This window comes from Rhinolophus hipposideros (assembly GCF_964194185.1).
Source record: "Rhinolophus hipposideros genome assembly, chromosome: 7".
NCBI classification, from domain to species: Eukaryota; Metazoa; Chordata; class Mammalia; order Chiroptera; family Rhinolophidae; genus Rhinolophus; species Rhinolophus hipposideros.
This window is the reverse complement of record NC_138053.1, coordinates 66,122,769-66,139,520: the sequence shown is the minus strand read 5'-3', so window position 1 is coordinate 66,139,520 and position 16,752 is coordinate 66,122,769. Positions and strand designations below refer to the sequence as shown.

At 35.2% G+C, this 16,752-nt stretch overlaps 1 protein-coding gene across 2 annotated transcripts in view; it reads right to left on the bottom strand.

Annotated features, from left to right (window-relative positions):
• The window catches only part of SLC38A9 (solute carrier family 38 member 9), a 65,523-nt gene that overhangs the window by 24,707 nt on the left and 24,064 nt on the right, over positions 1–16,752 (bottom strand). For both annotated transcript variants that reach the window (XM_081054012.1, XM_081054011.1), the window contains exons 4-10: positions 16,420–16,541; positions 16,217–16,280; positions 15,894–15,987; positions 14,442–14,612; positions 12,150–12,209; positions 9,453–9,647; positions 7,364–7,471 (exon numbers count right to left, since the gene is read on the bottom strand). In XM_081054012.1, the coding sequence (XP_080910138.1) occupies positions 7,364–7,471; positions 9,453–9,647; positions 12,150–12,209; positions 14,442–14,612; positions 15,894–15,987; positions 16,217–16,280; positions 16,420–16,541 (814 nt within the window). The remainder of the gene's footprint in view (positions 1–7,363; positions 7,472–9,452; positions 9,648–12,149; positions 12,210–14,441; positions 14,613–15,893; positions 15,988–16,216; positions 16,281–16,419; positions 16,542–16,752) is intronic.

The window sequence follows — 16,752 nt, the reverse complement described above, 5'->3', positions numbered from 1 at the left end:
TTCGCTGTCTTTACCAACCATCTATCACTTTTCCAGCTTCTAAAAATCTGTTACTATCTCTTCTACGTCTCTTTGTGTTTGGTTTTTACATTTATTTATTTACTGTTGTTTTAATGGAATTTAGGAGAAAGTAGAGATGAACACATTTATTCATTCAGCAGTTATTTACCGAACACTCACTATACGCCAGGAAGTATTACAGACCTCAGTGATACAACAGTAATAGAGAAGTATAAAAACAAAAACAAAGAACATCCCTTTTCTTGGAGAGCTAACATTCTAGTTAGAGATAGAAACACAGGTTAAAAAACAAACAAACAAAAATCTTACCATTTATTCCTTACCATCTGAACTTTCACTATCCAAACACAAGAACCAAATAGATTCAGAAACATTTTGGATAAATCCCGTGTTATCTTAACTTCTGCTACCTTCTCTTTGAAACTCAGGAACCAAGTCCATTATAATAATAGATATCCCTCAATATTTCAAGTCATTATCAGAATCAGGAATGTAATAGATTTAGATAACCAGGGACACCTGCATGTAAGATTTGGTAGTGATGAGAACTCTAAAGAAAAATAAGACACAAAACAAGGCACGTAGAAAATAAGGAGGGGTGGGAGTAGGCAGGAAGTCAGGGAAGACCTCTTTAATGACAATAACCATGTAGATACCTGAGAAAAGATAAGGGCATTTTATGCACTGGGGACCGTAAATGGAAAAATTCTGAGCTAGGAGTGTTTTTGGCGTTTTTGTAGAACAGCAAGGACAGTGTGGCTGGAGTGTACTGAATGAGTAGGAAAGTAGTAGGGGATGAAATCAGAGAAGAAGCCAGGAGTCAGATCATGTATAGCCTATGGACTATAATAAAGACTGTCTTTATTCTGAATGAGATGGGAAACCATTAAAGACTTTTGAAGGTGGTATATTAAAAACATCATTCTGGCTGCTGGGTGTAGAACAGGTTATGGAGGGGGAGACAGAGTGAAAATAGTGAAACTAGTTAAGAGGCTACTATAATAATCCAGGTGAGAGATTAGTAGCTTGACATAGCTGTTTTTGGTGAAAATGATAAGAAGTAACCCTATTCTTACTTTATTTTGAAAGTAGAGCTGATATACTTTGTAGATGTGGGGTGGAAAAAAAGAACGGTCAGGTATGACTCCAAAATTTTTGGTCTGCTCGCATGGAAACTTAAAGCTACCATTTTCTGAGACAGAGATGCCCAGGAGAAGAGCAGGTTAAGCAGGTTGGTGGGATGGGGTGGATGACGAAGGAAACATTTGGTTTTTGTAAATTTATGTTTGAGAAACCTAGTAGACATCCAAGTGGAGATATACAAGGGGCAAGTAGATATATGAGTATGGATTTTAGTGGAGAGATCTGGGGTAGAGATACAAAATTGGGAATATTCACCATACAGACCATATATAAAGCCAGGTGACTAGGTGGCATTACTTAGGGAATAAGGGTTGAGAGAAAAGAGGTTTGAGTTTTAAAACCTGGATGACTCTGTTGTTTAGTAGTCAGGAATATGAGAAGGAGCAGTTATGCAAAAGAATCAAGACAGAATGGGGTTTTATAAGTTAAGTAAATATAGTGGTTTAAGATGGTAGAAGTGATCACATGTGTTCCATACCACTGATATGTTGAGTAAGAAGAGTGTGAGAATTGGTCACTGGATTTGGAAAAATGGAGTCATCGGTTGTCAACAGAGTGACATGACTGGAGCCAAAGCCTAACAGAAGCCAGTTTAAGGCAAAATGGAAAAAAGTGGAAACAGGGAGCACAGACAACCCTTTCAAAGAGGGAGGCAATAGCTAGAAGGGAATGTGAAATCATATGAGTTTTTGTTTTTTAGTTTGGGAGATAGGTTTTTACACTGACAGAAATAGTTCAGTAAAAAAAAAAAAGATGATACATGATTAAAGACAAAAAAAAAAAAAGGATAACTGCAAAAGTGAAGCTTTTGGTAGAAAAGGATAGAATAAAATATATGACTAGGTTTTTTTCTCATTATTTTGCCAATTACCTGAAAGAAAGGATGATAGGGTCTACAGCACCAAAAAAATTTTTTTAGCACTAAAGAGTATATACACAAAGATTCAATCAGAACTACAAGTTTATGTGAATTATTCACCAAGATAGGAAAGATTCACACCCTGCAAAATTCTTTGATTCTTAATTAGCCTTTACTGAAAAAGTTTTATGATATATCTTCATTCTTGAGAAATTCTTATCACAACAAAGTAATTTATTTCAGGACCATAAATATTAACACAAGTTAATAGTCCTCATAATTCTCCCTTCATGTCACTTAGAAATAAAGGGAAATAAATCACTTAATAACTATTTAAATATGCTCTCTTTTTTGTCTTATAAATAACTGTTTATACTCTCTCTTTTCCTCATATTTATCTCTCATGTCCTATCATTAGCAGAAACTTTTATCACTAAGATTCTTAAAATAAATCAATATGGATCTAATTTTAGAAAATAATATCCTAGACTATTTTTATCAATCAATGGAAGAACTAGCTTAAAGTTGCCATTTTCATCAGTGCCCAATTTTAAATACAATCTGGGAGAGAAGGATGCCTTTCAAGCCCTAGCACTTCCTTTATCCTGAAATTACATTGACTTTTTATTTCCAGTCTTTGTGGGCTTCTAATGGAAACAAGAAATGAGAGCTAAAACAGCCTGGGGTGGCCTGTTAGCTCAGTTGGTTAGAGAGAGCATGGTGCTGATAGCACCAAGGTTGCTGGTTCGATCCCTGCATGGGCCACTGTGAGCTGCACTCGCCTTAAAAAAAACAAAAAACAAAACAAAACAAAACAAAACTAATGCAGCCAGATGATCTTAAATAAATAACCATGGTAACATAAACAACAACTTCCAATGACCACCTGGAAAACCCAGGAATGTTGTAATAAAAGAAACAAAAGGACACCAAAATTATAACTAAACTATATAGTTATAACTATATATATAACTAAACTATAGAATAACCATTGAGAATTGCCTGAAGTCTTGTTGAACTGAAGTACTACTACTGAAGTACAACTAACGACATACAGAAGAAACCACCTTTAGACGGGTAGGAGGGGCAGAGATGCAGAATGGGTTGGTCCCATACCCACATGTGGCAGTTAAAAATGGGGAGGACTATTTCAGCTGTGGAGGACCCCAGTGGAGAAGTGAGGGATCCCAGCCCCAGACCCAGTACCCTAGCCCAGGGTTCTAATGCTGAGGAGCAAAATCCCCATAACTTCTGTCTGTGGAAACCAGCAGAGATTGTGGCTGAGTGAGAAGGAGGGGGGCTGGAGTTCCAGGCTGTCCTCTTAAAGAGCCTTCAGATGGACTTACAAACTCGCTCTGAGCTGCAGCACTAGGGCAGCAGCTCGAAAGATGCCAGGACATACAGGGAGGAACTGAGTTGTCTAGCTACAGGGTGAAGGCTGGAGGGGCAGCTTTCTCCCAGATGGAAGTGCTGGCAGAATCCATTGTTTCTTTGTTGAACCCTTCCCCCTCCTGGAGTGGAAACCCTCCATAAACATGGTTAACACCATTTGTCCGTCCCACCCTGGTGAGTCCCTGAGACCCTGTACCACCCAACTTTCAGGCACACCCAAGTGTTTCCAGTGGCTTTTCCATACAAAGGGACCATCTTGGCTCATGCTGCATACTTTCCTAAAATTTCTCAAAGGTTCACAAATCCTAAACAAGAAGCATCTGGCTTCTATGTGTCCCATAATTTTTCTTGAGAAGCCCCAAGCATGGTACTAGCAGCAGCCAGCCTTGGTTCCCAGTTTGACCTCTCGAAGCACCTCCAAGCACAGTGCAAGTGGAAGCATCTGTGGATTGTTTTGTGGCTCATGCCAGATGGCCCCAGGCAGGGCACAGGCTGCTGCTGAATTTGGCCTGCATCGGGGCCCCTACCAGGAGGCCCCAGGGCTGGCACACCCAGTGGCTAGCTTCAGACTATGTAGGAGGCTGCCTCCAAGGATGACACACCCAAAAGGCAGACTGGGCAGGCACCAAGATCTTGCTAAAGTGAATCCTGCTCTGTAGGGTCAGCCACTGCTCAACAGCTCCTCTACTGTAGTCACAGCCAGTCCTCACAACTAATCAGCCTGAGGGTCAATCCCTCTCATTGATGTACAAACAGCAACCAAGGCTCAACTACAACAGGAGAGCACACACAACCCAGACAGGGGACACACCCGGAGCACCCAGCTGAGGTGAACAGAGACTGTGCCATAGAAAACCTACTACATATGGCCACTCTACTAAGACAGGGAGACATAATACATAGAAACAAACACAGGAGGCAGCCAAAATGGGGAGACAAAGAAACATGTCCCAAATAAAAGAACAGAACAAAGCTCCAGAAGAAGAACTAAAAAAAAAAAAAAAAATGGAGACAAGTAACGTACCAGATACAGAGTTCAAAACCCTGGTTATAAGGATGTTCAATGATCTCAGGGACAACTTCAACAAAGAGACAGGAAACATAAAAACGGAGATAGAAAACATAAAAAAGAACCAGCCCCAGAAATAAAGGAAACAATAACTGAAATGATACATTAGAGGGAATAGACAGTAGAATAGATTAAGCAGAAGATCGAATCAACAATTGAGAAGGCAAGGTTGCAGAAAACATCCAATCAGAACAGCAAAAAGAAAAAAGAATCCCTCCAAATGAGAATAGTTTAAGGGGCCTTTGGGACCTCATCAAGCATAGCAACATTCATATCACACGAGTACCAGGTGCAGGTGAAAGAGCACAAGTAATTAAAAATTTAGTTGAAGAAATAATGACAGAAAACTTCCCTAACCTGGTGAAGGAAATAGACGTAAAAGCCCAGGAAGCCCCGAATCCCAAACAAGATGAACCCAAGGAGCTCACATAAAGACATATCATAATTAAAAATGCCCAAACTTAAAGACAAAGAAAGAATCTTAAAAGCATTAAGAAAAAAGCAATTGGTTACCTACAAGAGAGCTCCCATAAGACTTCGAAGTGATTTCTCAACAAAAACTTTGCAGGCCAGAAGGGACTAGCATGAAACATTCAAAGTAATGAAAACTAAGGACCTACAACCAAGATTACTCTACCCAGCAAGGCTATTATTTAGAATCAAAGGACAGATAAAGAGCCGCCCAGATAAGAAAAAGCAAAAGGAGTTCATCACCACCAAACCAATATTACAAGGAATGTTAGAGGGACTTCTTTAGGAAGAAAAAAAAATTATCAAAAATATGAATAAAGTGGCAATAACTACATATCTATTAACGATTACTTTAAATGTAAATGGATTAAATGCTCCGATCAAAAGATAGGGTGGCTAAATGGATAAAAAAAACAAGACCTTTACATATGCTGCCTACAAGAGACTCACTTCAGATTGAAAGACACAGACTGAAAATAAAGAGATGGAAAAAGATATTTCATGAAAATGGAAACAACAACAAAAAATCTGGGGTAGCAATACTTATACCAGACAAAATAGACTTTAAAATAAAGGCAATAACAAGACATAAAGAAGGGCCCAGTAATCCCACTTCTGGGTATTTATCTGAAGAAACCCAAAATGCTACTTCAAGATGTGTGCATTCATATGTTCATTGAAGCATTGTTCATAATGACCAGGATGTGGAGGCAGCCTCGGTGTCCATCGATGGAAGAATGAATAAAGAGGTGGTGGTACCTACATACAATAGAAAATTGCTCGGCCATGGAAGGGAATGGGTTTTTGCCATCTGCAGTGGCATGGATAGACCTGGAGGGTATTGTGTTGAGTGGAGTATGTCAGACAGGGAAAGACAGACGTAATGTGTTAATAATTTCACTTATATGTGGAATCTAAAGAAAAAATAAAGAAGCAAACAAAACAGAAACAAGCACATATACAGAGACCATTTTGATGTTTGCCAGATGGTTAGAAGGATGGGAGAAAAAGGGAAAGGGATTATGAATTGGTTGTTAAAAGTAATCATGAAGATGTAGGGTATAGCATGAAGACAGTCAATAATATTGTAATTAACTATGTATGGTATCAGATGGGTTTTAGATTTATCAGGGTGATAAATGGGAAGGGCATTGGGGGGAAGAGTGAAAAAAGTTAAGGGATAAAGAAGTACAAATAGGTAGTTACAAAACAGTCATGGGGATGTAAAGTAAAGCATAAGGAATACAGTCAATATAGTAATAACTCTATATAGTGCCAGATGGGTACTAGACTAGTCAGGGGGATCACTTTGTAAATTATATAGATGTCTAACCACTGTGCTGTACACCTGAAATTAACATTGAATGTGAACTATAGCTAAAAAATTAAAAAAGGGACAAAAGGGGAATAAGAGGTTCAAATTTCCCGATATAAAGCAAGTCATGGGGATGCAAAGTACAGCATAAGGAATATAGTCAATAATATTGCGATAGCATGGCACGATGTCAGATGGTTGCTAGACTTATGATGATCACTTCTTTAGATATACAAATGTTGAATAATTATGGTGTATAACTGAAACTAATATAATACTGTATGATAGCTATATTTTAATAAAAATCTTTCAAAAAAGAAATAAAAAGGAGTGGTAGACAACTAAAACGGCAGACTTTAGAGAGTAACACCAGATCCAGAATAGAGACTTGAAATTTTAGACCGACTGAACAGTTGAAGACCAGAAAGAAAGCAGTCTTACTAAACCAACAGCAGAATTTTGTACTACTCTCTTTTTATTAGTTTTCAAGATACTAGTGTAACAGTCACTTTCATTTTCTAAGCTGTCTCTCATTGAGCATTCATTATCTATTCATTGGTTCATGGTGCTTTTATCATGTCCAAAATCTAAAGTTGGGTGAAATGTAAGAAATTGCCAAGTTTTAACCATAAGGGAAAAAAAGGATGGAGGGGACACTTAATATCACCATCTTAATTAGGCTGAAAAAAAAAAAAAAAACAAACATACAAAAAAACCCAGAAGGGAAACAATGATGTCAATGAGCAGTATATCCACATATATTAATCACTGACCATGTTATAAGTCTCTGAAATTCTAGGGGTATGTTTTCTCAGAAAACTCTAGAGAATGCGTTCTTGATTTTCCAATTGCATTGTAACTTAAATGAACTTCAACTCCCTCGTAGAAATGACAAAGGGCCCTGGTTACCCCTAACTGCAAGAAAACCAAAGTAATTTCAACTGTACTCTTATTTTTAGCTCAACAGCATTAATAAAAATGCTCATATGAAAAATACTATTACTTGTTTTACAATAGCAATGGTTAACACTCGTTAACTTAAAGATCGCATTATTACAATTTATTAATTCTTTTTTTGTCTGAAACAGCTCACCTGGTACAAAAAATTCTGTTGGCACAAACCAATGAAATTCCAGATGAAATCCCAAGCGAATAGTCTTTAAGGTGACAAGGAAAATCAAATAGAGAACGGACACTGTACCTGTGAAAAAAAATTGAGAAACGATATATCATCTTTGTATTTTTACAGAGTATTTTAAAATCAAGCTTTGTTTCTATGTTCTCAGCAAAGGTTGGAATATTACTAACTTCACTGATTAGGCACACTAAAACCCAGGTGGGATCTAAAGAACAGAAACAAGCTATGTGAGTTATCAGAAAACAAAGCAAAAACCTTGTAGTCGGCCTAAGAAGAACTACATGAAGGTTGCGCATATATTGCTTAATGCAAAACTGTCTAATTTTCTCATGAGCTGAATTTAGTGCAGGATACGTGCTGAGTCCATTACAAAACTGTTAGATTACATAGGAGAAAAAAGACAACATGAAAATGTCTTTTATTCCTTTATTGAAACTGTTAGAGATGGTCAATAAGTTGGCAAAGTCTGTCACAACACTTAGTGTACAATGATAAAAAAGTACAGTAGTGAATGTGGATCATACACCTATTTGAGAAAGGCAATAAGCCAAGTAATCCATGACTAATCTGATCTAGTATCTAGGTGAGGTTTTGATTGGGTAGTATTACTTGCTAGATGGAAAGGTTCCAGGTTCCATTCATAGGTATTATACACAGGATAAAATGGACATTCAGAATTTTTCAGTAGTCTACAAGTTAGAGGATTATTCCTGTTAACAAATTAAGTCCAGTCATTATGGAGTTCAGTCCAAGAAGTTTTCTAGAGGAATTAGATACTGATTTCTCTAAAGAAGCTACAGATTTAACAGAAATGGAAAGTACCAAGAAAAGGGGCAAAAGCAGAATATCCTTAAGGAGGTGAAGAATAATCAGCCTGGTTAGAAGTCTAGTGATTGTTTTGCCCAATTGAGCAAATTCTTCTATAAATTTATATGCTAACTTTTAAAGATTTGTTCCATAGGAAAGTCAGCAAACAAATCAGGAAACCACAAATGAGCTATATGAGCTTTTTTGTGGGCTTGGAGATTAGCTGACTCACAAAGGAAGAAAACAAGAGTCAAAGCTTATATAACCACAACTTTTCATTTCCTGTGTGTCTTTGGCAGACTTACAGTGAATCCTGTTGTGAGGCAGAAAGGTACAAAGAAATAACCTTACCTGCTCCTTTGGTCTTCTGGAAACCCAGAAGCTACCACCTGGATGTGATGAGTAACCTAATTATTTTGTACTCTAGGTTGCCTACCAGGAGATCAGATCTATAGGGAAAGAGGTGAAATCTTATGCTGTATTTGGGGTTATCAATTCTTTATGAATGATATCTTTGTCTTTAGTTAACTAGATCTGAGCTTTCACTGGGGATTCCTTTTGCCATCTTAAGACTGTAAAAGAAGACATGGTCAAACATAGCTTTATTGATTCAGAAATTTCTGAAATTTTTTCAGTGATTTCAAAAATTTCTGAAAAACAGGGCTCACAGAAAGAAGTGTGTTCCTTTAAGGAGGCAATGGTGTTCCAAGAGAAAAAAAAAGCACCGAGGAAGAGAGCAAAAGCAGAACAAACCTTAGGAATTTGAGCTAGAGAATGCTATCTCACGTTGAAAATCAGGTGATAATTCTGTGCTATATACTTAAATAGAAACCATAGGAAAAAGTATTCCATAACCTCCCTTAGTAAGTTCTAATGTTTCCAACCTTTAGACTTGAGAATTCCTGTAATATCCTTTGGATCTCTCTCTTCCTGAAATCTTAGTCTATTTCCTGCAGTTATAGCCTCAGAAGAAATGAGGAAGGCTTAGTTGTTCAGTAAGAATAGGCTGGGAAACCCAATAACTTAAAAGGGACTCGAACTTGAAATGGTCATCTACATTTTCCTCTGTGCCCAACTCCATAGAGAAAACCAAAAAGCAGGTAACATACCAGTGAACAAATTAAACTTAGGTGTACAGGCTTGGAAGGTAACTCTCTACCCAGCCAGACCATATTTCCACAGAATCCAGCATGTATTCTCCTACAAAGTAGTTCTATAACTCTGTGGCTCAGCTTACCTAGGATATTAAATTTTGAAAAAAATGAAGGGGATTTGAAATTGAGCAATGGCAGGAGGAGCCCTATGAGGTAGAAGGGCACAGTCTTCGACTTATTCCACCACTTTTCAAACTGTTGGAGTCCTGTGTCATTGGCATAGAAAATCACAGAGCCGTTGTCAGGGTGGCCACCACTCCCGGCACTTGGACAAATCACTGCAACAGGAAAACATCAGATTAGGGAAGACTTCGAAGGACAGAGACTGACACTTGCACTACCCACCTCAACTTTAACCATGAATACTAAGTTTCTCCTTTCTGGGGAAAAAATTGAGGGTTATATTTAGATATAGTAAAATCTTTTACCTATAAACAAAGATGGAAAAAGGTTAGAAAATTTTGAGGTATCTCCTTCATTTCTACTGGAAGCTATACAATGATCGCATCAAAAATCCTCTGGTTCCATTGCCAGAGAGAAAATATTGGGCTGGATGGTATTTAATCTTATATAACAAATACAATTTAGGGTAATTGTTTGTTGTGCTAATAACCCATACAAAGGTCAAAGAACAGGTTTCTTCTAACAATAAACAAAATCTTGGGTTTGGATTAAAAAGTTGACATCATTGGAACAGCTGTCACGGTATTGCCAAAACCTAATTATTGCTTATAGCTTAAGAATCCTGAATTCCAGCAATTCAGAGTAATTCTCCTGGAAGTTTATCACATGTTATAGTGGCCCAAGAGTCTAGAAGATATCCAGAGAACAGGGAAATGAGCAAAATGTATTTTTCCTTACACTGACCTAAAGTGGCAATTGCTTCTGCTAGTAGAATACAAATCGTTCTCACTGTGTTACTAATTTCATAATAGCACTTTTGCTAATAATCAGCTCTTTATAAAGAACTCCTAATGCTGGTGAAAAATCCTCATACTGAGCAACAATCATACTCATCACTAGTCAAAGAGAAAATGATGTATTCATTGTAAGTTCTGTTTTCAATTTTATTCTGTCTTCATTATTTGGCATGCCACAAAGTCAAACACTTGGTTTTCTTTCTCCTTTTGTAGTCAGCATTTTGACATGTACTGTTTTCTTCTATGCTCTGGACAGAAGTAAATTAACTTTCCTTTTTCTTGTGCTAGTAACAGTGGTAAAGAGCATAGGCTATGGAAATAAATTCACTGAGAAATGAGGTGACTCTATCACCTAACACGTAGTTAGGCAACCTTGGGTAAGTCACTAACTTCTCTGCTTTGGTTTCTACATCTAGAAAGTAGAGGTAACAGTATCTACCTTACAGAGTTGCTGTAAAACATTTAGAACAACGCCTGCACACAGTATCCAATAAATGTCGGCTATAATTTTTTACATGAACTGAAATGGACTGTTTCATATACTACTTAATACATTGTTCAAAAGAAACACAAGAATCAAAAAGTGCTAGTGTCAACATAAGATATCACTATGCAAAGTAAACTGACTTTTTTTATTGGTGGTCTCTCCAAATCTTCAGTGTAATTGTGATATTTATAAACTCAACAATGGACTCCCTACTGAAGAAATCCTATTAGATATTAATAAACTAGTTTCATCAATTGATACCAGAATAGCTATAGTAAAATGAGTTTCTCTTTTAAGACAAGGATGTTATTCGGTCCTTTGAAAATTTTGATGTAAGAGATATATTTTAAAATTATACTATTTTAGTATAACTATTCAAAAGTGTGTGTGTGTTTGTGTGTGTGTGTGTACACGTGTGTGTCTACAGAAATAAAAGCTGGTACTTCAATCACTCATTTTCTAGTGAACAAAAGAAATTAAACAGTTAAATTAAGGGCAAAGTAAGACACTGGAATGTATGTTTCATGAGAGAGAAGACTTTTTTTTATAATTTATTAGTTAAAGGTGTACAAGACAAGGTAAGACTTAGACGTTCATCATTTAGAGAGAGAAGACTTTTGTCTGTTCATTATATTCCCAGCGCCTAGAACAATAAGTTGTCCTTTTGGTGATCAATGTGTACCTCCATCAAAATGATATAAATTTAGTATTTTTGAAAACTAAATACGTGAAAGCTTCCGGTGATGTTCACGGTTAACAGTATAATTGTTAACAAAGTTATATTAGCTTTTATATTCACTTTCACCTGTGACTGGATAAACCCATAGGCCACAAACATTTATTTTTAACAAATTAAAAAAAACTTTTCTACGAAATTAAGATTTTTTTTTGCCCAATCTTCAATTTATTTTTCCATATTTATTAACCTCTGTTCATTACTAGGAAATTAATTATTCTAAAGGATACATATTTGTATATTTTAAATATTAGTAACTAGAACAATAAATGTCTAAAACTAAGTTAAACTGAGAACTATGCTGCCAGACTAAAACAATCAGCAGTGATCTAGTTTCCTGAAAATATGTAATGATTATTCGTAGGTAAATAGGGATATGATAAATGTGAGCTACCATCGTGAATTGTAAACATTGTTTAGCTCACATTAACACAACCTTTTGTGGCATTGTTTTTGTGTTTTTGTTTTTTTTTAACACACGGATGACAACAATTTAATAGTGGCCCAGTTAACATAATGATAATGATTTTGCACTAATCATTTACCTAAAATACAGTTATAGGTTCTACCTGAAATCATTTTTGAAGCAAGGTGGGGAATGAAAAACAAGCTAAACTTTAAATTCCAAAGTACTTACCAGGGTTGCTATCATTGGTTCTCAGCACAGCGTCGGTGTCATTAATGTGATGGATAAAATCTAAAAATTAAGGAAAACTATAGTTTAGTACTGAATGAAAGATGCTAAATTGATCACTCTCTAAAGACTTTTGTCTATAAAAATCCTTTAAGATCTACTGGGTGGTAATATTAACTAGTTCACTGAATCAAGGCAGCTGCACTGTTAACATGGCTTCACCTTCTTCAGCTTTCTCTACTGACAGGAATGATGTCATTGGCTTCACAGTCCCACTGTGGAAAATTTTACATGACTGAAGAGTTTTAAAAAAACCTACATACAGGCAAATTTAGTTAAAAGCCCTGGAATAAAGAGAATGTGTACAATTTTTTTTTTCATATACTCTCACTAAATTACACAAGTGTAGTTACATCTTAACATAAAGTTGTAAAGTCTGTAAAAGGGGAAAACCAACACTTGTCACAGCTGAATTTATCTGGAAAATCATTTAAAGTTTTTACAAAGTGTAGTACGTGCTTTTATACACCATAGACTATAGAGTAATTAATTACTTACAAGCACTACTAAGTTATACTAAAGGGAGTAGCAAAGTAGAAAGCATATGCAGAAACCTGACCATATCATTTTATCGCAAATGAGAGAAAGGGTAAAGGATGTGTTTTCTTGCTAGCCTGGTTGAATTTACTTTACTTGGTTTGATGTTAACCTTTTATAACCTTAGTAATGAGCATTAACAAGATTGTCTGATTAGAACTTAAATGAGATGGTAAAAATGTTGGATTAAATTTTAAGGTCATAAAGTAAGTTAAATATGTGAATTATTCACCTTCATTGTATGTATCTCAAGATAGAATAAAAGAAGTAGTTTAATGCTCGAGGTTTTTACAGTAACTCCAAAGGTTATTAGTGATTTAAGATTAGAAATTTTGAATCTTTATGTAATTCTTGATGGCTAGACGTACATATGGCTGGCTAGTAAAACCTGACACCAAGTATACTGGGTTGAACAGTGTCTCACCAAATCCATGGCCACCAGGAATCTTAGAATGTGATCTTATTTGAAAATGGGGTCTTTGTAGATATAATCAAATTAAGATGAAATCACACTGGATTAGGGTAGGCCCTAAGTTCAATGACTGGTATCCTTAGTAAGAAGTGGGAAATTTGAATACAGACATATTAAGGGAAGACAGCCACGTGAAGACAGAGGCAGAATTGGAGAGATACAGCTACAAGCTAAGGAATGCCAAAGATTGCCAGCAACCAATCACCAGAAGCTAGGAAGAGGGAAGGAAGGATTCTTCCCGAAAGGTTTCAGAGGTAGTAGAGTCCTACTGACACTTTGGTTTTGGACTTCTAGGCTCCAGGTCTGTGAGAGAATAAGTTGCTCTTGTTTTAAGCCAAAAAGTTACAATAGTTTGTTACAGAAGCCCTAATACACAAAGGCTTAACAAGGACAGCATGAGAAAGAAAAACTACAGGCCAGTATCTCTTATGAAAAGACACAAAAGTTCTGAAAAAAATATTAGCCCTACTCCTCCCAAAAGTAAACTGAATCTAGTAAGAAATGTAAAAATATGACCAATACACTAATTTATGTTTTCCCAGAATGTAAGAATGATTTAAATATTACAAAATGTTCATTTAATTCACCAGATTAACAATTTGAAGGAGAAAAGCTTATCAGCATTACAAGAGATGTAGATTAAATATTTGATAAAATCCAGCACACTTTAATAAAAATGCTTAAGAAAACAATAGGCAGGAACATCTTTAAATTACTAAAGGGCACAACCGATATCCCACAACAAATTCTGTGGTATGTTAATAATATATTTATAAAATAACTTCCATTACTCTATTATTTTCTAATTTTTAAATCTTAATATTTTTAAAATAAGTGACTGAAATTTGTTTCCCCAAGACTCTACACATCAAATTCTTTAGTAACAAACAGCAATGACCTTCATAAATTCTGTTATACTAAAATTTTGTGGTAAAGATTGAAACAATGTTTAAAATATCTGCTGAAACTCAGAAATATTTTATATTAATTAGAGAATTTGAAGGAATATTGTTTATTCAAAAATTAGTGTTTGAAAATGAACATACACATCATACTTGAGATCATAACGATAGAAAACAAACTGATCAAGAGCATTTTTCAGAATTACAAACATTACTTTTTACTTTATTTATTCCAACTTTAGAATTTAAGGTTGAAACCAAAACATTACAGTAGTTATTGTATATGAAAGTAACTATGTAAAAGCACATGCTATTGATACTTACTAAAAATAAACTTTCCAGTATTAAAAAGAAAATTAGACATAAGCACCCAATAAACTATCATTGCTCCAATGAGAGACACCAAGGAGAAAAGGAGACTCGACCACTGCCCAAAGGAGCCAAAATAATATCTGCAGACATCTGGATATTCCCAGGTAGTGGTATCCACTGAAGCTGGATAAAAACAAAGGAAAAAGAATAAAATTAGATGTTAATTATATATCCCATATTCATAATTTGTTTTTCCCAAATTAACTCAAAATATTTAGTAAAAGATTATGAGTATTCCACCAAAAGATAATCGACCATATTATGAAACAACAGAAAATAAAACAAACATATAAAAAGAAATATAGGTCAATGGAATAATGCAGATAATCTGAGAAATAGATTACAGTATCATAAAATTTTATAATTAATAGAAGCAAGTGATAAACCAAGGCTAGACAAAATCATCAGTAAGGAACTGAAGACATTACCCAATAATATTTGACATACTTAAATAACAATATGGAGAAAACTTTTCTTGAGTCACATTTTATACCACGTGCCAATTTAAGTCTTAGACAATTGAATTAAAAATTTAAAAATTAAGTAACAGAAAAGTTAGAAGACAGTGTAAAATTGGAACCTGAAAGGTTATCCTTTTTCTATCAACTGAATAACAATGGAAAAGATAAATATAAACAAACTCATATATATAATATAAAAGCCATTCAAATACTGAATCGGAAAGAAATTGACAAGAAATAGTAAATAAAGGGCTAATGCCTAAATCATATAAAGAACTTAGCAGACCTATAAGAGCACCAAGGGACTTGTGGCTAAACGGGAAAGAGATATAAATAAATACCACAATTAAGAGAAAATATACTACTGCTTAGTAGAGACAGAAAAAAATTGGAGCCAAAGCCTGGTCTGTTGGGTCATACTCGGTAAAATTCAATTAAATAATCTATGTTTATTTAGGTTCTAAACTATTTTAAAACAGACTAGATCCAGACTTTAGAGAGATGAGTGTAGGAAATGCATTGTTACAATGGAATTCACTGCAAGGACACATTGTTCACATTTTCACATTTTTCTAGTTACAATCTCTACATTTAGGTCTTTGGGTAAGGATAGGTCAAAACAAGCCATCATTAACTGATAAGAATCATACATTCTCAATTTAGTTCCAGCAAAGACCTTACTTTCAAAATATGACTTGTAAAATATTCTTATGAGAAAATTAACACCAAAGTGAACGCATTCTGCAAAGAACTCTCAGCCTCTTTGAATTTCAGAGGCAGTTACTATCATTCAGCCTAATGCTATGAAATAGGGAAGTAAATCTTTAGGCACAAAATATTAATAGTTAATACACACGTGGAATGTACACAGTAGGAAATGTGCACATACTTAACAGGAAGCACTTATTAAGATCAACTTATTTTCACTGTGGCAAATTCTTACATATCATAGCTCGTGATTTCACTACTCTGTAGCAGCAATAAAGGGTTAAAAGGCCCATCAGCATGATGACGCACATTCCAGTAGTAAATCCAGCCTGTTTGAAAATAACAATATAGAACAACATATATCATCATGTTAGAATACATATGCAGTCATTGTGCTACCCTAAACAATTACGATAAAAATCTGACAACTAATGAGAACTTAAATATAATAATCTATTTTAATAAATTTTATGTAGATTTATTAAAATCTCCATTGTAAAGCTTACAATGTAAAAAGAAAAAAATTCAGCCAAAAAGTATGCTGAAAAATTATATTACCTGTTTTATGCCCCAAGGAATACTTAGTATAGATGTTCCCATCATGGTATTCCAAATCATAAAACTGAAAAGACAGAGTAATAACAGTAAACACATGTTGAAGTTTGACTCTTCAAACATTTTAATTGAGACAAAAATTAAAATAACCAGAATTTTCATTTACATACAGTCTAAGTTACGCTCCTAAAAGTAGTTTTACTTACATGGTTACTAAACTGGTGTTTTTACCATATCCTTCATTGTAACCTTGAAGTTTATAAGCAGAACCCAATGGACTATATACATAGCACTCTTCTGGAGCTGGAACTACATGATCTGGAGCAATCTGGTAAAAAGAAAAAAAAAAAAGAAAAAAAGGAAGGAAGGAAGGAAGGAAGGAAGGAAGGAAGGAAGGAAGGAAGGAAGGAAGGAAAGAAGGAAGGAAGGAAGGAAGGAAGAAAAATGTTAGAACCAGTGAATGTGCAAAATAGGATATTTTCTAAACATCAGAATATCTGACTCTAGAGACATTTCTGAATATCATGAACAAATAACAG